At 41.2% G+C, this 23,406-nt stretch overlaps 2 protein-coding genes across 6 annotated transcripts in view; both read left to right on the forward strand.

Annotated features, from left to right (window-relative positions):
* Window positions 1-69: 69 nt before the first annotated feature.
* LOC148183626 (uncharacterized) lies at window positions 70-2,172 on the forward strand. 2 transcript variants are annotated; one of them, XM_088061173.1, is made up of 2 exons: window positions 70-458; window positions 667-2,172. In XM_088061173.1, the coding sequence occupies exons 1-2, from the start codon at window positions 181-183 to the stop codon at window positions 860-862; spliced, it is 474 nt and encodes a 157-aa protein (XP_087917299.1). In that variant the 5' UTR covers window positions 70-180; the 3' UTR covers window positions 863-2,172. The 2 variants fall into 2 exon arrangements, 1 of the variants encoding a protein (XP_087917299.1); XR_015773467.1 differs by lacking the exon at window positions 70-458 and adding an exon at window positions 519-593.
* A 1,207-nt stretch (window positions 2,173-3,379) lies between these two features.
* PHC3 (polyhomeotic homolog 3) overlaps window positions 3,380-23,406 on the forward strand; it is a 28,982-nt gene continuing 8,955 nt past the window's right edge. For 2 of the 4 annotated variants that reach the window (XM_005525102.3, XM_088060842.1), the window contains exons 1-14: window positions 3,380-3,439; window positions 6,198-6,345; window positions 7,093-7,251; window positions 8,656-8,733; window positions 10,243-10,401; window positions 10,871-10,969; window positions 12,083-12,317; window positions 13,754-14,628; window positions 16,016-16,166; window positions 16,484-16,737; window positions 17,439-17,595; window positions 18,887-19,001; window positions 19,729-19,879; window positions 19,964-20,195. In XM_005525102.3, coding sequence (XP_005525159.2) covers window positions 6,220-6,345; window positions 7,093-7,251; window positions 8,656-8,733; window positions 10,243-10,401; window positions 10,871-10,969; window positions 12,083-12,317; window positions 13,754-14,628; window positions 16,016-16,166; window positions 16,484-16,737; window positions 17,439-17,595; window positions 18,887-19,001; window positions 19,729-19,879; window positions 19,964-20,195 — 2,791 coding nt within the window. In that variant the 5' untranslated portion in view covers window positions 3,380-3,439; window positions 6,198-6,219. Of the gene's footprint in view, window positions 3,440-6,197; window positions 6,346-7,092; window positions 7,252-8,655; window positions 8,734-10,242; window positions 10,402-10,870; window positions 10,970-12,082; window positions 12,318-13,753; window positions 14,629-16,015; window positions 16,167-16,483; window positions 16,738-17,438; window positions 17,596-18,886; window positions 19,002-19,728; window positions 19,880-19,963; window positions 20,196-20,351; window positions 20,453-23,406 lie in introns of all 4 variants that reach the window. The other 2 variants (XR_001331603.2, XM_014254410.2) reach the window with 2 other exon arrangements.

The raw sequence follows: 23,406 nt of genomic DNA on the forward strand, positions 1-23,406 counted from the left end.
GCGCGCCCCGCCCGCGCCGGGCGGCACCACGCGCGGGGGCGGGAGGGGACGGCGCAGAAGCTGTGGCGAGAAGGAGCGCGGAGCTGCGCAGAGCTCCGCGGGAGGGCAGCGCAGGATTTCCTCCGGCGGGGCTGAACAGCCGCCCCGAAAGCTGCCGGGCGGCAGCTCCGCCGCCCCGGGATGCGGGTAGCAGTCCCGTGCGTGTCCCCCCGCGCTCTACATGGGCTGTCTCCGACGCGACTCCACACCTGCGGAGCGGGATGCTCCACGCCGCAACGGAGGGGGGGCAGCGGCGGCGGCGGCGGCACCCTGGTAACCGGCAGTGCCGTAGCGGAGTCGCCGCAGCGGCCGCTCCCGGTCAGGCGGGTACGAGCGCGCACACAGGACCCTCCGCTCCCGCCGCCGCATCCGGAACGGGGGCGGCACCGCGGTGTGTGGCACTCCCCCACCCACACTTGGTACGGCCCAGCGCGAAGCATGGCGGGGCTGAGGGCGGCGGCGCCGGCGCGGCGGGAGCGGAGCGGGATTCCTCAACTACGGGTGGTTGCCGTGATAGGAAGCCAAGGGGGAAAACTTGTTCTACCCAAGTACCGGTGGGTAGCAGGGTGGCAGCAGGCGATTCTCCACCTCATACTGAGCACTGTAATGCTTTGGTCCTGTTTTTAGGTCTGCTCCATCCACAGAAGAAGGTGTTGCTGCTGGAGCGAGTCCAGAGAAGGCAAAGGAGAGGGTCCAAGAATCGGAGCTCCTCTGCTCTGGAGACAGGCTGAGAGGTTGTTCAGCCTGGAGACAGCAAGCCTCCAGGGAAACCTTAGAGCCCCCTCCAGTGCCGGCGAGGGACTTGGACAAGCGCATGGAGTGACAGAACAAGAATGGCTTTAAATTTAAAGAGAGAACATTTATATTAGATATTAGGAAGAAATTCTTTCCTGTGACAGTGATGAGGTCTTGACACACATTATCCAGAGAAGCTGTGGCTGCCCCATCCTTGGAAGTGTCCTAGACTCACCAGGTTGGATGGGGCTTGGAGCAACCTGGTCTAGTGGAAGGTGTCTGCCTATGGCAGGGGGTGGAAGTAGATGGCATCTGAGGCCCTTCTAACCCTAACCATTCTGCAATTGTCCTTGTTCTAAGGCTGAAAGAATCAGAGATGCCCATAGTAGTAGTTCTTAGGAAGCAGATGCTATCCACCCATGCTCTCCATCTGAGCTGTTACATAAAACAACCCATCCCAACATTAGGAAAAACACCACTGGACCCAGATCTAACTATGTGCCTTGGCAATCCATTCACATCATGACTCCTCCACTGTTGTGGTCGCTACCAACCCAATTTGGGAGGTCACAGAAAATTCAGGATTTTAGCAGAAATCCGAGGTAAAAGCAGCACACTGCCCTTCAGCCGCCAGCACAGAGCTGAGGGGCAACAGGAGCTGTTCAGAGGCAATGGCAATGCATACCTTACAAAGACTGCTGACCAAGTGTTTTCCATGGGAATTCTGAAGAGTCCCTGCAATGTGCACTGTCCACAAGACAATGTGTTCATTTCAGGTGAAGCTTTAATTCCCTTTTATCAAATGGCTGAGATATTTTTTTAAAGAAAGTAACATAAAGGATATGTTTCAAGTAGGGGGGTGAAGCAGGATGATTAACAAAAGATATTTTATTAAAGCTGTGAATCATAAGCCACCTTATCACTGCACGCAGTTTTGCTCCCAACTTTGACTTTTTAACATCACCCCAGGACAACAGCTTTTTTGACAACACACATTTGCTGACCAGGACTTCCTGAAGAGATTCCAGCAGTCCTAAGAAAGCAAGAACCTTTGGTTTCTTCAATTCTGGTAAAACAATTCCTTTTCCTCACTGCCTCCTCCAGTCAGCATCACATGTGAGTGTTTCTATTGGAGCATCATGGAGTTCAGCTTGTTACATGAGATCTGTACTTTCCAATCAACACACTTGGTTCTTCCTCATGATTGTGATAAAACAACTTAAAGCCTTATTTGCTGTTTACCTTGACTATGGTAACAAACTACAATTTTTTTGTCATGGTACCTGACTTTCCTGCAGTGGTTGGGTTGTTTTTTTTTTTAAGTCAGAAACAAGTTATTTGCTCCACACAGCATCCAGAGAGTCTTAGATCCCATTTGTACAACAGGATGTACCTTGGTGTATCTGAACTCACCCTTACATTCACCAAGACTTCCAAGATGTTTCCTATTTCCTAGAGGATTTCCAAGAGTATTTCAAAATGGGTCATCATTTTCCCTACGCCTTAATTTTTAACCTATGTAAATTCCCATTTTCTCCTGCTGAATTATGTAATCTTTTATAGAAATGAGAGATCCTCATTAGACCAGTGGAATTGTCACTACTTGTTACAGGCATCCCACCTGTGCTCAGTGCAACTGCTTCACCTGTCAACAGTTTAAGCTCATCTCTAATACCTTGGCAGGTATTTGAGTTTTGTTAGACATTTGCTGAGTCTCTCTTATTTGCAAAGAACTCAGCTATCCCAAGTAGCTGTTATATAGTTGGCAATTTCCCACCCTCCCCTGCTTAGAACCAAAGGAACATTTAGGCTGGAAAAGACCTCCAAGACTGAGTCCCAACTTCTGATAAATCCTCACCTTGTCAACCAGAACAGAGCACTGAGTGTTATATCCAGTTGTTCCTTGAACACCTCCAGGGATGGGGCCTCCACCACTTCTCAGTGCAGTCTGCATCAAATGGACTTCCATTCCAAATGGAATTCCAAGAGTCCATTCTGGGATCCCCCAGTGTGGCCCCCACATCCCTGGCCCTTCTATGGGGATCCCCCAGCCTGGCTCCTGTGGTGATGGCCTAAGAAATATCAGGCTCATCAAGACCATGTGCCTAAGTGCATTGTCCAGACACTTCTTGAACTCTCAGGCGTGGGAATCACAGGATTTAGCCTCAAGGCACCTCCCATAGTCCTCCAAATACAGGCTTTCTGTACTTACAGTACAAAGAATTATAGGTGTGTATGTATCAGGTGCTGAAATGAGGCATGATGCAAGAGAGACCACAGGTAATTACTTTAACCAATATTCACACAGTGCTTTGAGCTGGTGAGTGGCAGGAAGGGTGGAAAGAAGCAAGCAGAGCCTCAGAAAGGGAAGCTGAGATGCTTACACCGTGATTAGGACTGATGCGCTGTTGACATTGAGCTACAGCTGCTAAATGCAGGAGGCACTTGAAGGAGGCTCCCTGTTTTGTTGCACATAGAAGTCGATAGGTTATTCAGACTGAAAACACCGCATATTTCAATTCCCCGGCCCCTCACGGGCGCCGCCAGCATGGCGGCCGGTCCCGTCACGTGCACGGCGGCGGCCGCGCCCCGCGCGCGCGCGGCACCTCCCCCGTGAGGGAGGCGAGAAAATGGCGGCGGCGGCGCCTTGAGCGGCGCGTCCCAGGCGAGTGTCCCGACCGGGAGCGCGGAGCGCGGGCAGCGACAGCCGCGGGGCCCCGGCCGGGCCGCGGGGGCGGGGAACCCGCGCCCTGACCGCGCCCCGGCGCCGGCCCGGCCCGGCCCCTCCCGCCCGCCTGCCTTTGCTGTCCTGAGGGGGCGGTGGCGGGGCCGGGGCCGGGCTGGGCGAGGCGGGGGCTGAGGGTGGGTCAGCCTGGCCTGGGCGGGGGGCGGCCGGCGAGGGGGCACCGGGGCCCCTCAGCGTGGGGCCGGTCCTTCACATGCCGTGGGGTGTATTCCCACAGAGCATACCTTCGTTATGATTGTTATTATTATGTCGGAGCCCTCTGTCAAATGCCGAAATGCCTGTAGGGGTTAGGCTTGGAGGAATTTTTAATTTTGGGTTTTTTGTGGTTTGTCCCCTTGGAATTGCAGGAAGAGGTTGTGAATTGAAAAAAAAAAGAAAAGCATAAAACCATGTGGTTGTGGATGGTTGTGGTTGTGGGTTGTCAGCAGGGTTTGTTATTACCATGGCATTTACCGAAACTTTCCAAAACGTGAGTGACGACGTTCATGTGTCCACTGTAAGGGTAGTTTGTTAATTGGTATAGAATAGCAGTTATTTTTTTACTTCAAGTGGTTGCTTTGACCAAGAAAGATAAAAAGAAACAAAACTTTGGAGTATTTACCTTATGCACAATGTAATTTGAAGTTATGTGGTGTCTTGTACTGTTATTGCTTGAATAAATACAAATATTCAATATAGTTTTCTGTTGTGCTTTGTATTTTGGGCTCGTTTAAGTGAGTAGTGGTTGTTTCAAGTCAGTGTGTTTTCTAAAATTTGCGTTACAGAGATTGTTTTGTGTTAAAATTGCTAGGGAGCATCATTGTGAGGTCTTCATTAAACAAAATTAATTTTCTTACAAGTTAGCATCTGATGCCTGCACAAGGTGATGTGTCAGAGGAGAGATGGAGATGCTGAGCAAAAATTTAGGAGCGCCTTACTATACATCCTTTTTTCATTGTACATCCTCTGTGAGAACAACCTGAGCAATGACAATATTATTTTTGAAATAATTCTGAGCGAAAGCATTAACAGTTCTCATGGAGTAAACTTGTGATGGAATAGTTACTAAGTGGGATATGTTGCACATGTTGCATGTAACACACCAAAAACGTGGCCAAGAACGAAGCAAATGAGACATCTAATGTTGTTTTAAGCTAATTTAGCTGGTTGCATAACTCTGCAAAAACTAGCTAGACAAGTTGTAGGTGTAAATATTTTCAGGTGCTTTTAATGTCCACTGGAGGGGATGGGATTTTTTTTTTTTTAAGATACTTTTCATTATGTAAAATTAATGTAAAGTGGTTTTTAGAAATGATGCTGGGTTTGTTGGAGTGGGAACCCATGTGCGTTAACTTGTGCCCTGATGTAGGTATAAAAGTGGCATCAGTGATGCGCAACAGACCTGAATTTTTAACAAGAAGTCTTTTCTTTGATTCTAATAGCAGGGGTGTCTGCTTTTGAAGTATCCTTGATTGCCACGAATTTTCTTTGATGGCAAAGTCCATGCAAGTGTCTAGTACAAGGGTAGGCAAGAGGTCTTTAGGTGACTATGTATGTGTTACAGTTTAGTTGTTTCAGGTTGCCAGGAACTGCAGCATCATGTGCAACCCTCTGCTTGTAGAGTAGTCATGTTTTGGGATGTGAGGGTGGCAGCCTGGCAGTGTCCTGTTCTGCTTCCAGCTGTGTGAGTTGAAACTCCTGATTATGTTCCCATTTGATGTGGCGTCCAATGGGTGGTTTGTTAAGAACTTGGCAAAGCTGCTTTTTTTCTAGTACATTACAGCTCTCTCTGATTATTTCTCTGAGCCCCTCTTTATGGTAAGAAGGAAACACATCTTCTCAACCCTCCCTTTTTTTGGCATCCTTTGGAAAGCAATAAACAGCTACTATGCAATTTCCTGTTAATCAAAATACAAAGACTGAAAAAGAAGCTGCAGTAAACACCCACATAACATATATTGAGGTTTGTGATTAATTTCACTTATAAAGATGACATTTTGTGCTCTGTAACAGAGGGAAGTCATATAAGACTGGGGAGGATCATTTGAGGTGCTTAAATAGGTAGTTTCTTCTTTGGTTCTTGATGTATTGTGTGAGGTATTGCTGTTAAAAGGATTTTTTCCTGTATCCTTTCCCTCTCTCCCCAGGGCATTTCACTGGTGATTTTTGCAAAGAGCAGGTTTTGCTCAGTGTCCAGGGTCAGCCAGCATTTTCAGTCCTGGGCTGTGGCGGGTGAAGGAGGTGGTACTGGTCCTGTGTAGCTGGCTGGAAATCTTGGATGTATTCCCAAATTGGTTCTTTATTGCTACTTCTGATGGATCTTAGATTATAACTGCATCTCTCAAGAGATTGCATCAAATAATAGCAAATGCTACAAACTAAGATTAGATATTAAGAAATTCTTTACTATAGGGCTGGTGAGGCCCTGGCACAGGTTGCCCATAGAGGTTGTGGCCACCCCATCTCTGCAAGTGTTCAAGGCCAGTTTAGATGGGGCTTGAAGCAGCCTGGTGACCCTGCCATGGCAGGGGGTGGGACAAGATCGTTTTCAAGATCCCTCCAACTCAAACCATTCTGTGATTCTGTGAAACTTTTAAAAATTGTCCATATTTCTGTCTCAGCTAAAGATACTTTTTTTGTGTTAAAATCACCATGTTCTGGCCTTGCTTGTGAACCACTTCTGCGTCACTCCTGCCAGGCTGGACAAACGCTGCACAGCTATGGAGAATGAACCCAACACAACAACATGTTCTGCGTCCACAACGACCATCACCACCACCTCCACTTCCCGCACGCCACTGCCGCAGATCTCCGTCTACAGCGGCTCTGACAGACATGCTGTCCAGGTACTGGGCTCTGGGGGATTCCTTCCTGTCCTGTACAGAGCTCTAAACACAGGCATTGTGCAGTACTTTACACAGGATTAACTTTTCAATCTTAATTGCTCTTGTCTTTCTCAATAGCTGGCTTGCTTATTTTCAGGAGATGTTTACTGGAGGGTCTCACAGCACTTAAGGATAGTTCAGGGTAGGCCTCTCTCCCAAATAAGGGAGGGGGAGATGATAGGATAGAAAGTTTGGTTTGTTCACCATTTCCTAAGGGTGCAGATTATTAACATAAACCTTTGCAAAATAAAGCTATTTGTTTGACCAAGATTGACTAGAGGGATTCAAGGTATTTGTGTGGGTGTAAGTGCTGCTTGGGATCCAGCCCCTTCTTGCTGTTCTTGAAATTTGGTCTCCTTGAACTATGTACAGTCCATTCTGTTGTGTTTGATAGTTGGGTTTCTCACACTACTCTGATCTCTCAAAAAGCAGAACATGATGTAGGATTTGTTGACAAGCAGCTGAGAGGCTGGGATGATGTGTTGGGGATGACGCTGTATTGTCAGGCTGTCCTTGAGAAAGTGAATATATTGATGTTGACAATACTCTGTGACTTGGTCAAGAACAGTGAGGGAGCAAGTTCAGTATTACATAATTGGTGTGAAAAAAATTTATTTGGTTTCATTTCCTTGTAAGGGTAAACTTGAACATCGTGTTGGCATGGTGTGTGCTTTGTAATTGTAATTAATTACCTACTGATTCATACAGGTTATTCAACAGGCCTTGCATCGTCCTCCTAGCTCAGCTGCTCAGTACCTCCAGCAGATGTATGCAGCCCAACAGCAGCATCTAATGCTGCAGACTGCTGCTCTGCAGCAGCAGCACTTAAGCAGTACCCAATTTCAGAGTCTGGCAACTGTTCCACAGGTGAGAGTGAAGATTGCTGAAAAAGAATCATGTATTATCTAGAGCAGGGCTACAGTCACTGTCACACGTAATAACAGCTTAAGTGCCTGAGCTTAATGCCTCATGATAATTTACTGTTATATTTTAATGATGTTGTTATTTTAAATTGTATCATCCTCCAAACTGTTTGGAGGATTTTATCCAGTGGTATAGATGCTCCAGTAGGCAACCATTCCATGCTTTATTGCATACATTATAATGCATCATGTAAATCATCAAGCAGTAATAAAATAAATATTAAAAATAGACTACTTCAATCTTCAGCCCATGATTTTCTCTAAAAGTTGGTGGGGGAAGCAATGAATGGCATTGTATCTTAGTGAAATAAAAAATAATGAACATCTGGCATCTTAGTGTGTTTTGCCTCACATCTGGCTGCATTATAAGTAATGGCAAAATTAAATTTTAACCCGGAGTGTGAAAATGTAGGAGGTAAATGACATTTCATATCTGAAACATCACTTTTAACATCAGTGATCACTGGAGGAGACCTATTTTGAATTAAAGCAGTGGCAAGATTTCCTTTGACCTCAGTTGGCCTTGGGTTGAGGATATGATCTTGCAGAGAGAGATGGTTGTTAATGATTTTACACAGGGAAATGCTACGTGGAGTTAAGACCTCAGGGATATGGCTGTTTGGTGTCAGAACTGGACTGACTCATTTTTGCTCCTGCCTTTTCTTCTATATCTTTTTCATTAGACTGTGGTAATATGTTGATTTGTCTTTTCTTGTTGTGATGGATTTCTATATAGATATACAGTTACTGAGACAGAGCAAAAAAAGTCAGGCTGGGAAAGGCTGAGAAGTTTTGGTTCTGTTCATACAGAAACCTAAATCACTGTCCTTGTTATTCATCTGAAGGGCTAGAATAGCATCCTGTGATAGACATTAGATGTGCATACCTAAGTTACCATTCCAGAATATGAGGCTGTTCTTTACAGCATTTATAAAGTTTGTTTTATTTTTAAAAGATTCTAGTCACAATAAAATTATGACGTGAGTTTTAATAATGATGTTTTTTTATGTCACGTTTTAAGTTTTAAGCACCATAGGTAGTGAGGTGATCACTTAGCTCCATCATTAGCAGCTTGGCAGACTTTACATCTGATCACTTTTCTTCAAGTCTTGATCTGAAAGAATTATATGCCTGAAATTTGGTAGGACTTCAAGGAATTTAGCACCTTGCAGGTAGCACTCCATAGTGCAGAGTGCACTTTGCTGAAAACTATTTCCACTGAGTAAAGCATCTTACTGTTAACTCAGAGAAGGATAGAGAGGGCTGTTTCTGATGATTTATGGAATAAAATGAACATCACTTAAGCACTTTCTGATTTCACTATTTGACACATATTCTTGCTATTTAGGCAAGCCTGTCAGGTGGGAGGCAATGTACTTCCCCCACTGGGAGTGTCACTCAGCAGTCAAGCATGTCGCAGACCTCGGTACGTAACTGCACCAAGCCCTTCCTCCATTCCCAACCCCGCCTGGTTGTTATATGGCTACAGGGAAAACCAGAAAATATTAATAGTATTTTAGTTTGTATTGTTAAAATTAATACTACAGACACAGTGAACAGGAAGTATGATGACTGTAGTAAGTGCTGGGTGCTGTATGTGATTGTTGGTGACCAGTGTTGGCTTCCCCAGTCCCAGACCCCTCTTGGTGCTCTGAGGAGCAGCTGCTCACTCCACAAGTACCTGTGGCTGTTCAAACTCCTGCAGAAATCACTTCCTGAGCTCTCATCTCTTACATGACTTCTTACTGGATTTTCTACATTAGTTTCTTTATTCAACGCACTACTGTAGGTGAAAATCCTAACTGTATCAGGGATTAAATAGCACTAAATCTAAAGAATCCAAGTTAATGCTCACATATATTTATGAAACGGAATATTTATAGCATTCATTCTTTTATTGATTAGCATCTTTTATCATTCATCTTTTTTGCAGTTTCATTTCCCATATTCTAGGCATGTGCTCAGGTTTCAGTTATGAGTGGCTCTGTGTTCAATTCATGCTGTATTTCTTTAAGTGCCATTGTCAGACATGCACAATCTCTTCTGTACAGTTTTACAGTTTTCTGAAGTAGGATTTGTCAGTCCTACAGACATCCTGCTTATTAATCACACCCTCAAGCTGTTCATGATTCCAGTACATAGCTTCAATGATTTAACTGTGTATTTTTTTAAGCTCTCATAGCTTGGCTTGGCTTACAGTTGTTAGAAGTAAAACCATTTATTCATTAAATTTCAGAGGGAAAGTCTATTAAGATGTCTGATGTTAAACTAACAAAATAATTGGGCTGGGTTTTTCAAGGAAATCTTTTAAGTAAGTGATGAAAAAGAGCTGGGCACTTAACTCTGTTAGACTGGTTAGTGAAAAAAAGAAAAAGCAAAGACACAACAGCTTATTCTTTTAAGAAGATGCTAAAGAGTGCTTCTTGAGGAGCATTTAATAAGAAATTGGGGAAGGTTTTAGTCTTCAGTCATTTTCAGTGTGATGTGAAATGAGGATTGAAAGTCCATAAGTGGTGGCACAAAGAAGTGTCCCGATCAGATTGCATAATAGTAGATAGCAGTACAGGTAGTTAATATAAATATTTAAAGATCTGAAATATTAAAGTTCAGGTGTTCTTCTTAAAATATTGAAATCTCATTCTACATATTCAGTTAATGTGTATTTCTATGAGACATATTTTTCAGACTTCATATCATTGTTTATACTTGGAACTGCTTATTGTACTTACTGCAAAGTGGTTGCTTGCAGTTTAAAAATAAAAACATACAATCTTGCCAGAATCCAATGATGTGTGATGATTGGCTCAATGTATTTTTGGTATCTTCACAGTTCAGAGATTCTAACTGCCCCTGCCATTTTTGTCAAGGGCTTTCTGGCTTTAGACTCTAGGGTGATGGAATTTCCATGACAGAAGCAATATTTTTGTTTCCTTAGATTAACCTCTCCACCTCTCCTACACCTGCACAGATAATAAGCCGTTCTCAGACCTCCAACACCACCAGCAGCAGCATCACCCAACAGACGATGTTGCTGGGCAGCACCTCTCCCACCCTGAGTGCAAGCCAGGCTCAAATGTATCTACGAGCTCAGATGGTAAGTTTTGATTACAGTCCTTGCAAAGTTTGGCTTTGGTCTGTCCCTATTGGAAGATCTAAGCTCTCTTTCTTAAATATAGTAGATATTGGGCTGCTCTTTTGTCTTTTTTTTTTTTTCACTAATTTGTAGCATTGAAGGGAAAGTCCTCTTAAATGCTTGTATGAATGTTCATAGGTGTGTTTATTTATCTCAAAGATTTTTCTCAATATGCTGAACAAATATATTGTTATATTTTGTTTGCATTATTCTCTTTTATTTTCTTTGTTTCAATTTGCTATTATTTTCTTTGTTTACTAAAGTTATGATAAATAGTTCTTTGAATAAATTTATCTAAAAGTAGAAAAGTAAATCTTAGAAGCTGTACATCAGTATGTGTAAGTTATGTATCTCTTTAAGACACTGTATTTGTTTTTACAGATTGTAAAAATTTCAGTCTGTTGGCATGTATTTTTTTCTTGCTTAACAGCTTATTTTTACTCCTGCGACAACTGTGGCTGCTGTCCAGTCTGACATTCCTGTTGTCTCCTCATCGTCCTCATCTTCCTGTCAGTCTGCAGCTACTCAGGTGGGCTTGTGTACACTTATTAAAGGTCTGCCCTGTCAAGTGGGACAAAACTGAAGAGTAAGGAAATGTTGTGCTTCAGTTTTTCTTGCTTTACTTTCATCCCAGACCAGAGAGCAGATGAGCTGCTGGGTTGGCTCTGCCAAGCTCCATCTGCGTCACCTAGCCTGTGAAGGTGTGCTGAAGGATTTGTCCTCACTGGGGCAGGATGGCAGTAAATGCCTCCTGCATGCCAGTGAGGAAGCAAGCACTGGTGACTTGGGTTTGTATGTGTCCTGTGGTGACACACAGAGCAGTGGGAAGTGGAATGTAAACTGGCTGTTCATTTTACAGGTACTAACTGTTGAGGGATTATGTAATCAAAATAGGGAATGGTGATAATAATTAGTTCTCTTTTTCATGTAAAAGATGATGTAAATTAGTGCTACAAGGGTAGGCATTATCCTTGAAAATGAAATTTTAGCGCAGCACGTAGGATTGGAGATCTGGGATCATTATGTACAGATTCTGGGTGTGGTATAACAGACTTCAGTGAAAATGATCCCTGACTGATTTACATTTCAGAAAGCAAACCTTTTGTTTCATGTGACATTGGAGGTGTCATGATGAGAAGGGAGGTTAACATTGGTTAATTTGGAGATTAATATAGAAACAGAGGTCTCAGTTTTTTAGCACACAGATAGCAGAGAGGAGAGTGGTCCCACTGACCACCTAAGGCTCTGGTTTATGTTGGTGTCTGGAAGCTCACTCACAGACCAGTGCACATCCACAGTGTCTGTAAAAATAAATTTGCCTTTGCTTAAGATGTCTTGTGTCACTTACTTTGAAGGCACAATGAAAGAGAAAAATGAAAGGTTTAATTCAAATTAATTAATAATTTCCATTTCTTTTAAAAATCTAATAAGGGAAAAAAGATTTCTGTATTTATCATTGAAGTAATAAAGATCCCTATCCTTCTCTAAATTTTATGGCTTTAAAGATACTTTGATATGCAGATTTTTAGCTTCTTGTGATCACATGGAATGAGAAGCATTACAAAATGTAATTTTTTTTTGCTGTTTTTGCCTGATATTTATCAGCTATTTATAGAGTTTGGATCTTTTCATGTATTCCCAGGTTCAGAACTTGACGTTGCGCAGTCAGAAGCTGGGTGTGTTGTCAAGTTCACAGAATGGCCCACCAAAGAGCAGCAGTCAAACTCAGTCCCTGTGCCCCAGTAAAGCTGGCAGCAGCTCCAAGGGCAGCCAGCCAGATCCCTCAGAAAGCAATAGGAAAGGCGAGAGCCCTGCTCCGGAGTGTCGGAGCACGCCGGTCACACGGACATCCAGCATACACCACTTAATTACACCAGGTGGGATGAATGTGGAGCTATAGGAAACTAATTTGTATATCACAGTTCTGTCAGTTCAGTGCTCCCTGACCATGTTATTATAGATATTCCACATGAACAGAGTTCAAATTTTATTAGTAAATTCACTTATTTGTTGGTATTGGATGTTGCACAGGATTTTGATTAAGCAGAGGCAGGAATGTTCTTAATTCACAATACAAGCACAATATAACAACTGCAATACCCTATTGAGTCACAGCACAAACATGATTCTTATTCCTGGTCTCTGTATGTTCATTGTCAGGACATGCCATCCCATCTCTGGGCAGCAAAATATAGGCTGAAATCACCTCAAGCCTCTTGCTCCCATCTAAATCCATTTTATTGGTGGTTTGTTTTTTTTTTTTGTGTTGCCTGTGTCATGAGAATGTTCTTTTATCAAGTACTTTTATAAACCCATAGGTGACAATGCTCAGAATTTTAGTATTTTGTATAGAGATAAATCAAAATAACCTGCACTTAGTTAGGGAAGCACTTACATTGTATGTAGCATATTTGCATCTTACCTTTCTTATTTTGAAAAAGTGATGGTAGTCTAGACAATTGGTCTGAATTCTGTGAAATGTAGCTTGGCTTAATGACAACTTTTAGAGAAAGAGTGGGACTTGGAGGCAGACATTCTGGAGGTGTTGAACCCTAATGCTCTCAGAACTCATGCTGGTAAGAAAAAAAAACATCTTTGGTAGCAGAACAAATTAAAAAAACCTACATAAATGAGTTGCTTCTCAAGTGGACAAGACAAAGCAAGAAGAGGTTTGTGTGTGGAGGAAAATATGTCTGTGTACTGTAAGAAATGACTGGTGAGTCACTGGTTCACTGAAAAGGTGATGTGATTTCTCTGGAAGCTACAGTGCTTTTAGGTTTGTGCCTCTCAGTTGCTGTGTTCAAGTTCAGACAAATGCTTTCAACGGTTTAAATTTATACTAAACTCTTGGAATTTTATTTAGTCTCTTAACAAAGTGTTATCTAAAGTTTAGCTTAACACATATCAGCAAATCCTGTTGTGCTTATAATTTCTCTTCCAATCTGTTTGAAAGCAAAGGTTAAATCCATTTAAAGTTGCGTGAAATTCTTAAATAGGGATGGATCAGCAATAATCTTAGACCTAGCGTCAAAAAGATAAGTTTAGATACTTCTTTATAGAAAGCACATATATGTAAAATGCTTGGCAATATTAATTTATTCATTCCTGCATTTTGCTTTGCAAAATGGTATACACCTGTAATAAATTGTTCTTGTGTTCTGTGTGCTGTCGAAGAAGATATTTTTAAACAAATACTGGAAGCTTTAAAAAAATTGTGCTGATTTTTAAATGAGAATTTTTGAGATATTTTATAATATTTTCAGAACTTGAAGAAATAAATGCTAATTGTCACTTTTTTCCCCTTCCCTCACAGCTTCATATTCTCCATTGCAACCTCATTCTCTAGTAAAACATCAGCAGATCCCACTTCATTCGCCATCTCCAAAGATTTCCCATCATCAGCTGATCCTGCAGCAGCAACAGCAAGTCCAGCCGATTGCACTCCAAACTCCTCCGGGCCAGGAACCGCCTCCATCCCAGCACTGTCTGCCCCTCCCCAGCCATGCGCTGCCTCCGGCTCCCAGCAGCGTCCAGTCCCACTGCTCCCCTATCCACATCCATCCTCCGCCTCTCGCGCTCTCTCCTACCCCATCCCAGTCAGCTCAGCAGTCAGTGGTGGTGTCCCCTCCGCCGTCCCACTCCCCGAGTCAGTCACCTACCATAATTATTCACCCTCAAGCCCTTATCCAGTCCCAGGCCAGCTCCCTGGTGCCGGCGGCTCTGCAGCCCGAGTCGGCCGCTCCCCAGGCGGCTGCTGCTAACCCCGTACGGGCATCGCAGCCTCTCAGCCTCCCGCCGCACCTGCCGCTCCCGCCCTCGTCCGCCGTGCACATCGGGGCCGTGGAGCCGCCCAGCTTGGTTTCCCCGGGCCAGCAGCTCGTGTCCTCCACGCCACACCAGCAGTATCCAGCCCTGCAATCCGCTCCTATCCCTCTGGCAGCTCCGCCTCAACTCTCTGCCTCCTCAACCCAGATTCAACCGCTGCCCCTGCAGTCTGTGCAGTCTTTACAAGTACAGCCTGAAATTCTGTCCCAGGGACAGGTTTTGGTTCAAAACGCTTTGGTGTCTGAGGAAGAACTTCCTGCTGCAGAGGCTTTGGTCCAGCTGCCATTTCAAACTCTTCCTCCGCCACAGACCGTCGCAGTAAACCTGCAGGTGCAGCCGTCAGTTCCGATTGAAACTCCAGTGGTGAGTGGTAACATTGCATCCTTTATTCTTTCTCTGGGCTACTCCAGAGCTGTAAGTCTGGCCCGTTGACTTCAAAGGGACCTAAATCAGGTGCTAGACAGAGGATGAGAAACCTACTGATTACAGAACTGAGTTTTAAGAAAACAATAGACTTTTTTGGTTTGGGGTTTTGTTGGCTTTTATTAATGTATCATCAGTCAAAAATATCAACAAGGAAGTGTGAAAGTGTAAATTTGAGATCTAAAATCTTGTTTCTTAATGAAATTACAATGTCTTTGAAGTCTAAAAAAGTAAGTAATATATGGCAATGCTTATATAAAGAATTTTGGTAAATGTGATGTGTAAACTTTTACCTCAATACAAATAGATTTTGATTAGGAGAACAATCTATACTAGTTGGAAGGCGCATATCAGGTTATTAAGATGATAGGTTTCTGGATAATTACTTTTGTACTAACATTAAAAATATCCTCTTCATAAAAGAATAGGGGAATTTTGATGCTGTTTTGGCAATTCCCATCACCACCATTAAATTTGGTTCAGTGTTTGTCTCAGTTATCTGCACTTTGTAATTGAAGGTTTTCAATCACTAGATTAAAATCATGTACAGGAAAAGAGATGATATGCAAATAAGGCTGACATTTAAGATGGCATTGCTGGGCTTTAGTGGTAAAATGCTCATGAGATTAAGCTGAGCAAAAGAATCAGCAGCTCTTGTAGGCTTTTTTGAGGCTTTCAAAAGGTTAAGGAACGGATGTGCTGTTCATTTTTAATTTATTTAAAGAGGGTAATAATCTCAACTTTGCTATTTCATGGAGAAATTGGGCAAAAGAGTAGGAGCCAGGTTTGCTTTTGACAGGGCGGTGGTTTACATTTTAATCTGCTAAACTGACTGTCAGGAATTTATGTAAATTTATTTCAATACTTTTGAGGGAAAGACATTAAAATCTCTTATAACCACTAATGCTTGATAGTCTTGGTGTGAAATACTTCTGAAATACTCAGCTTGATTACACTGCTGTATAAGATAGAACAATTTGTAGACTTGTCATTAAACTTGAATTTTGCAGATGTATTTAAATAACATCAAATGTATGTGTAAATGACAATAAACTATACACATAAGATATTGAAAAAGTCAAGTTCTCTGCTCTGGAGAACTGTGTTTCCTTATGTATTGCTGTTTGTAACAAAATAATTTTACTCTCATAGATACTGTGATAGCCCCAAAGTTCATTGTTTGAAATGCATTTTGGGAACCAGTATTTTATTAAAATATTAACATATTTGAACTGGTAATTTATTTTTAAAACTGTATTTATGCAACTCTTTTAAGGTGTTAAGATAGAATGGAAATCTCTCTAAAGCAATAGTTTGTTGGATGCAGATTTACCAAGTGGAGAATGTGTGTGAAGAGGAGATGCCCGAGGACTCAGATTGTGTCCACATGGCAAGAACACCAACACCACCCACCTTGTCCCCACCAGCCATAACCTTGGGCAACGGAGATGCCCTCAATTCAGAAGATCCTTTGTCAGGTGAGGACAAATGACAAATTAATGTAGCTTTTGGTTTTGTGATTTGTGTAAGTTTCTAATGGCCAGCTATGTTTGCAGCTAGCAGGTACTGAGTAAAGGAAAATGTTTGTATGAGGAGGGTGTGTTTGTGGAATAGTCTGTTGAGATAAACAATCTTGTTTTAAAAGTGGAATCTTTAAACCCTAGGGAAGAGCCTGTGTTAGGGGTTGATAGCTGCAGAGATGGGTCTTGGGGATTTATCATCTCTTACTTGCAAATTCTGAGCCAGTGGTTGAACGTAAGTGATAAAATATAACATGTTTTGTTATTTTTTGCAGAACATGGGGGACTGCCTTCAGTGACGTCATCAGTCAGTGCCTCAGTAATTAAATCTCCATCTGATCCTTCCCATGCCTCTATTCCACCACCACCTCTTTTGCTTCCAGCAGCAACGACAAGGAACAACAGCACATCCATGCCCAATAGCATCCCCAGCCTAGAAAATAAACCTCCACAAGCTATTGTTAAACCCCAGATCCTGACCCACGTCATTGAAGGCTTTGTGATTCAGGAGGGGTTGGAGCCATTCCCTGTAAGTCTAAAAGTTGCTAGGAATATTCTACTACTAAGCTTTGAAATTAACTCTTTATAAGAATGATGTTATTTTTGGGTTGTAGATATTTATATCTTGAATTATGTTTCAAATGTTGGTTTTGGTGTTTTCTGCACTGATTGGTGACTTCAGTAAGCTGTATCTGGAGATAACTATAGAGAGTGGGTTTAGGCTATCATTTGAAATAACTTTTTTACATTTGTCTGCCTCCTGGATCCCTCAATTTAAGCAACACCTTAATTTAAACCTCAGAGCTGAGTCAGTGTTAAAATTCTAAAATGTTACAATTTGTTGTTTCAAGCACTGGCAGGCTCTTAACTCAGCTAGGTGTAATTAGTGCCGAGTCTGGTAAGAATTACTGTTGAAAATTTTAAATCACAAACTGACAATTTAAAATATGTTTTACTAATTTAATGTGTGTCCCATTTTCCCATTCCTTCATTTCTGTAGATATAATGTGTTTCTTCCTTTGTTAAATATAATTGCAAACTCTGCAGAGCAGGAGTGTGTCTTAATTTGTTTGAGAAATGAGCTTTGGCACAATATAATTACGCTTCATTGATATGAAGTAGAAGCTGATCATCTCAGTTACAACTGTTAAGTCACAAATACTCTTTTTAATTATTCACTGTTGTGAATAATGTTAATTACTCACTGTTGCTTTGTTTTTATTACACTAGGTCAGTCGTTCATCTTTGCTGGTAGAACAGCCTGCAGAGAAGAGATTGCTGGTGGAGGGTCAGATAATGAGTGTGGTGTGTGTTGAGTCAGATTTGCAGAACACAAAACATGCAGACAACTCATCAGACACAGAGATAGAGGATATGATTGCAGAAGGTTTGTAGTTTTTGTTTAAATTCCTATTTCCCCCCTCCAGTTCTGTGTGCTATGAAATGGGAATCAAACTGTGGCCTGGCCCAGAAAAAACAACTTATTCCGTGAACACACGATTTCGTATAAATTCATCTAAGATTTGAAAGTTCAGAACTTTTTAGCCAGCCCTGGGTTTTCTTTCCCACAGCTTGTATCCTTATTGCACCAGAGGTATTATTGGTGAACTGCTTAAATTTAGGCTCAATGCAGCTCTTTCTTTCATCCTCTTAAAACAGTTCTATTCCCTCTTCCGTATCAAAACTCTATGCAGCACTTGTTTTGTCCTTAATTTGTTTCATTAGATGTTAATCCAGTTTTCTTTTCAGTATTAACACTATGCTGTGTTTCAGATTTCAGACAGCTTGTCTGTTTTGTGGAATTATCCTAACTCTCATAGTTTTGGGTTTAGTTATTGTTCCTTACAGCTGGTGTTAGGTTTATGTAGAGAATTTGTAACTACTCATTAGATTCGCTGGTAGGAAACCTCCAACACTGAGACACATCCATGTACACAGAAGTTAAATAGAGGAGATTTTCTGATAGTGAACCAGGGTATGACTGTGTGTGATAGAAACACCCTTCAAATACCCTTCTCAGTATTTCCAGCTCTTTGCTGCACTAGTGCTTTTTGTAGAGGAGGAAAATGCCAATCTCACCTCACCAATAACAGAAAATACTCTGTAACAATAAGCTGTAAATCAGCAGATGACATAATCCTTTTCTTTATTGCATCCTACTTATCTTTTTCATTGATTGAATGTTATATATACTCAGGATTCAATGTTTTCTTTGCTTTCACAAGTCCCTTTGGTTGTAGCAGCTGCTTATTCAAAGAAAGTTCTTTAAAAGGTTAATTCATTATGTCATTACAGGAGAGTTTGCATTTAGACTGTGGAAGGCCTGGTTCTCCTAATGAACTCCTTATGAAGCAATTCATGAGGAATGTAACCCTTCTTTTTGAATTGCTTGCTGTGTTTGAGGGCAGACCTGCTCATGGATGGCTTGAAATTCAACAAGGAACTGATTAAGTTCTTTGAATAACTTAATTGAAGGTTCATTAAGATTCAGTTTGCTCAAGATCTTTTCAAGACAGAATTAAATCTGTTACTTGCTTAGCTTTGCATAATTGTCTGTTAATCAAAGTATTTAATTGAATGTGTTAAATATTTGAAGATCTTTTGCCTTCTTGAGGTGAGAGATGTGAAACATAGTTTTGTGTCATGGGAACTAACTTTATTCCTCATTCCTTCTTTAGAGGGACTGGATGAAATTGAAAATGATCTTCTGAAGTGTGAATTTTGTGGAAAAATGGGATATCCCAATAAGTTTCTGCGGTCAAAAAGATTCTGCTCCACATCCTGTGCCAAAAGGTAACTCTATGTAGTTATTGTTTATCATTATCTGGTTAATGGATTAATCTCTCCTAGTTAAGAGAGCAAGTATTCACAGTCAACATCTGAATGCAAAGTCTTCCATTGTAACAACTAGAAAGTTGATGTTTAATACTATAAGTTTTAGAAATGGGGAAGAGTTTCCCATTTCTAGTCATCACATAGTTCCTTTTTGGCATCAGTGTATCTGGACATGACCTTTTTCATATGTCTGCTACATTCCCATTCAGGTGGTGGGAATATATAGTTTTGATTTGGTACTTCTTGGGATACCACCAGCAAAGTAATCTTAAAGGGATTTAATCCTTTAATCTTAACATGGGATTTTTGCCTCTATTCTCCTTTGACTGAGTATCAGCTAGGTAGAGAAAATGGAACCAGAAAATACAATTTGATTTTAGGTTTTAAGTGGACATTTCAGAGCAGAACTGTACTCTGAGATAAAGTGCAAAGGTATTTCTGTCATGGAAAATTTTTAAGAATGGGAAGGACAGACATCTTCCAGGGGTAATCTGGATGTACTTGATCCCACAGTGAGATGAGGGTTTTGATTAAATGGCCTTTGAGATACCTTTCTCTTGTATTTCTGTGACAGCTGTTGTTGCAATTAAGCAGCATTTCTACAAGACTCTGATTTTATGGTTTCATGATTGAATTCAGTCCAAAAAACTACTAGTGCATTATTGAATATATCTTACTTCTTTAGGCACAGCCTTAGTTGCACTAAGAAATTTGGGCTGTTTCCATCAGACAAGACCAGTCGTTGGAATCGGAAGTCAGATAGCCAAAGTCTTGGGCGACGCGGGCGTCGGCCGAGCGGCCCTGAGGGGGCATCACGGGATCATTTTCTTAGACAGGTCTGTGGAATATTTGCTTAAAACTATGGCACTGCTTTGGGAATTGCAAATAAAGCCTAATGCTGTAGTTACTGCATTTTCCAGCTTCCAATTACTTATCCATCTGCAGAAGAAGATCTGGCTCCTCATGAAGACGCTGTTCCAACGGCCATGACCACGCGCCTGCGGAGGCAGAGTGAGAGGGAGAGGGAACGGGAGCTTCGGGAGCTGAGGATGCGGAAAATGCCAGAGAGCATCGACCTGTTACCAGTGGTGCAAACTGACCCCTCAGTATGGACTGTCGATGAAGTTTGGGCCTTTATACATTCTCTGCCTGGTATGGAATGGGCAATAACTTGTTCTGTTGGTTTTAACAATGAAGTTCCTTGCTTTATAGCAGCACTGTGATGAGGAGGTGGTGTGGTAACAGCAGCAGTGTTAGCTGGTGATAGAGACTGGAATGTGATTTGTTTCCTCTTGCTTGTTCCTTCAGCACAAATCCCATATTGATAGAACTAATCCCACTTCTGCTGTTGCATCCCAGCTGATGGAGATTAGAGCTGTTCCTTCCTTCAGTCTGACTTCTCTTAAGAGGTCAGTAGAGAGATCAGACTTCTTCCCTGTACACTGCTTTCTTCTCTTCCCTCCTCACTTGTTCCTTCTTCTCTTCCTTCCTCCCTTGCTGCTTATTCAGTAGAAAAAGCAAGAACAGTGTTACTTCCCTTGATACAACTGAAAAGTTTGAAAGACCTGTCATGATACAAGTCATTAGAAAAGAATAAGCAACTTTCTGCCATAAAGTTAAAATTTATTTTGCATAGCTTAGCTCAGAGATCTGCCTAGAAATTCTGCATACTGCTGGTCTCAGCTTGTTCTCAGAAAAAATAATCTGTTTTTTCTTTGTTCACAAACCTTTCCTTTAGCTCAATATTCACAGTTACCTTTATGTCATCTTCAGGTTATTTGATATTTATCATTTCTTAACTATCATAACATTTAAAGCTTCACTCCCCACTTTTTCCCAAGGATGCCATTTTATCTGATCAGACATTGTAACCCCTACAGATAGCAAGGCAGAGCTCCACAGCAGCAGTCATACCAGAATTTTTGTTGCTTATCCGTTAAAACCAAGGCTACATTTGTTCCTGATTTTCTACTTTTTCTGGAATGCTATATGATTTTTTTGTGAATCCTATTAGACTATTAACCTGTAAGGAATATATCTTCACTGCTAAGTCATACATGCATTATGACAGACAGTCTTTTGTAGTAGGTCAGGCAAAGAATTGAGTAAGAGATGTCTAAAATCTGCAAAAGTCAGCCTTGAAGTACCTTTCTTCTGATAGTTTATTGCAATTCAGTAACACTATCTGCTTCTGGGAACCTGCAGTGATGGCTGTAGAAACAAGCAAAGCTCCTTAGGTATGGGATGTGGTCATTCCTGTTTCTGTACTTGAGCTTTGTTATAGTGTAGTTCAATCACTGCTGTTTTCAGTTACTGTTTTTATGGATTTGGGGCTCTAGTTAATTCAGTAACTAAACCTAGGGTCTCGATAAATGATAGTTCCTGTGCTAGAATAATTGAAGTGCCACATAAACACAATTCACTTGCAAATATGAAACAAAAAATTTTATTCTTAAAATATGGTTTCTGTTTTGAAACCATTACTTTTAGAGTATTTCACTAGCTGCTGGATCTGGTTTAGTTTTTTGTAGTCTATAAACAATGCGATCTTTGATTTTAAGCAAACTTATATTTATTTGTATATAATAAAAATTTATTATACTTGCTCGTACCTCTCCATATGAATTCCTAGTTTCTCAAATACTTTTTTAAAAAAAGTTCAATAGATATTTAAAGTTATATTCACAACATGGCAGAATTTTTATTGCTACATCACTGCATTTGGGTTTTTGGGTGATTTTGGGATTTATTCTTTCCAGTATATTCTCAAGTCACTCTCTTGAAAAATTGTTTTATCATATACTTCCAAGATTGGTTAATGCAGAAAATAATACAGATGATTTTCAGTATGGTATTTTATATTGTATATCTACTTGGTGCAGTCTGTGCAGACCATCTGCCATGCTGCAGGGGATGGTGATTTGTCACTTTTCCATAAACATTAGGGACATCTGTTTTCATTTATAGCTTTCTGTGCAGTCTGTAGCTGAAATGGACTTGTGTCTTTGTCAGGCCTTTCCTGAGCTCCTCTGGAGCCTTTTGGAGGAGTCAGTGTCCAGGACATTTGCACTGTTAGCTGCTTCTTCTGGGAGAATTGACAGATCAGCTTAAGCTGAGCAGAATTGTTCTCCTTACTTCAGTTGCAAGATCAATTACCTTTCACCTGCTCCCTACCCTTTTTTTTTTTCGGCCAAGTTATTGCACAACAAGCAATTGCAAAAGTGTTTAAGAATATACTCAGGATGAGGGAACTGCAATACCTTCAACTTCCATCCTCTGCTTTTCCAGAAATGACTGTGATAAACTACTTAAAAAGTATTTAAGAAGTTTCATGGAAATTGCTTAAAGGAAAAAGCTAGCAGCAACAAATATCCAGTTTCCTATTTCAATAGGAACAGCTTTGTTCCTAAATATAAGAACTTCTCCTGATCTCTCAGATTCTTTGTAAATGGTATGGTCTGACAATCACAATGTTTAGGTCTCAAATCAGACATGCCATGATACCTTTCCCAGAAATACTCAATATTTGATTTGCAGATGTTTTATCTGTTGTCAACACTTCAATAAGAAAACATTTATGATGATTTCAGAGCTAATTGTTGCATGAGGTCTGATTAACAAATCATTAAAAAAATTGTGCTTTATTCTTTGTGAAAAGCTAACTTTTTCCAGCCTTGAATGTTACAACCTTCACACAGTAATAATCCAGATGAATTCAGGTTTGGATGTTGATACTTCCTTCCATGTTTCCTTTCCATTTGCCTTGCACACATTTATAAATCCATCAGGAAATTAGTCTACCTATTCTTTATGGAATTTAAATCTGAACACATAAGAGAATACAAAATTAGTTGCTGTCATCTAGGTAGAAAAGTTCTTCACAGTAATTTCATATCTCTGTAACAGTGTACTTTTAAAAAGGGAAAATGCAAAAATGCCAAAAAATCAGCTTACTTGAGGAATAATTGAAATCAGGAATGGAAGGTGGAGCACAAATTCAAGTGTGTCTGAAAGGCTCTGAGACAGATGGAGAGACCGCTGGATTAGGAACACAAATGTATTAAAAAACCCCACTGAAAACATTGCTGGGGGAACGAAGCTTCAAATAAACAACTGACAATGAGTGGTCTCATGGATGTTGTTTGAAGACATTTATCCATCTAACAGAGCTGTCATAGAGCCAGGCATAACTGGCTGATTCTGCTCAGCAGATGTCCAGAACATCTTTGGAGGAACCTTTATTTCCACAGTGTTCTTTAGTGGAAAGGGGCCCTCAGTTACTCGGTACTGTTCAACCCATGTAGAGTCTTTTCTATGTTATGATCTTCAGTAACCTGAGACTGGTATTTCATGTTGAAAAAAG

This window comes from Pseudopodoces humilis, chromosome 11, assembly GCF_049639895.1.
Source record: "Pseudopodoces humilis isolate 2021_Gansu_Grassland_sample_001 chromosome 11, ASM4963989v1, whole genome shotgun sequence".
In the NCBI taxonomy this organism is placed as follows: Eukaryota; Metazoa; Chordata; class Aves; order Passeriformes; family Paridae; genus Pseudopodoces; species Pseudopodoces humilis.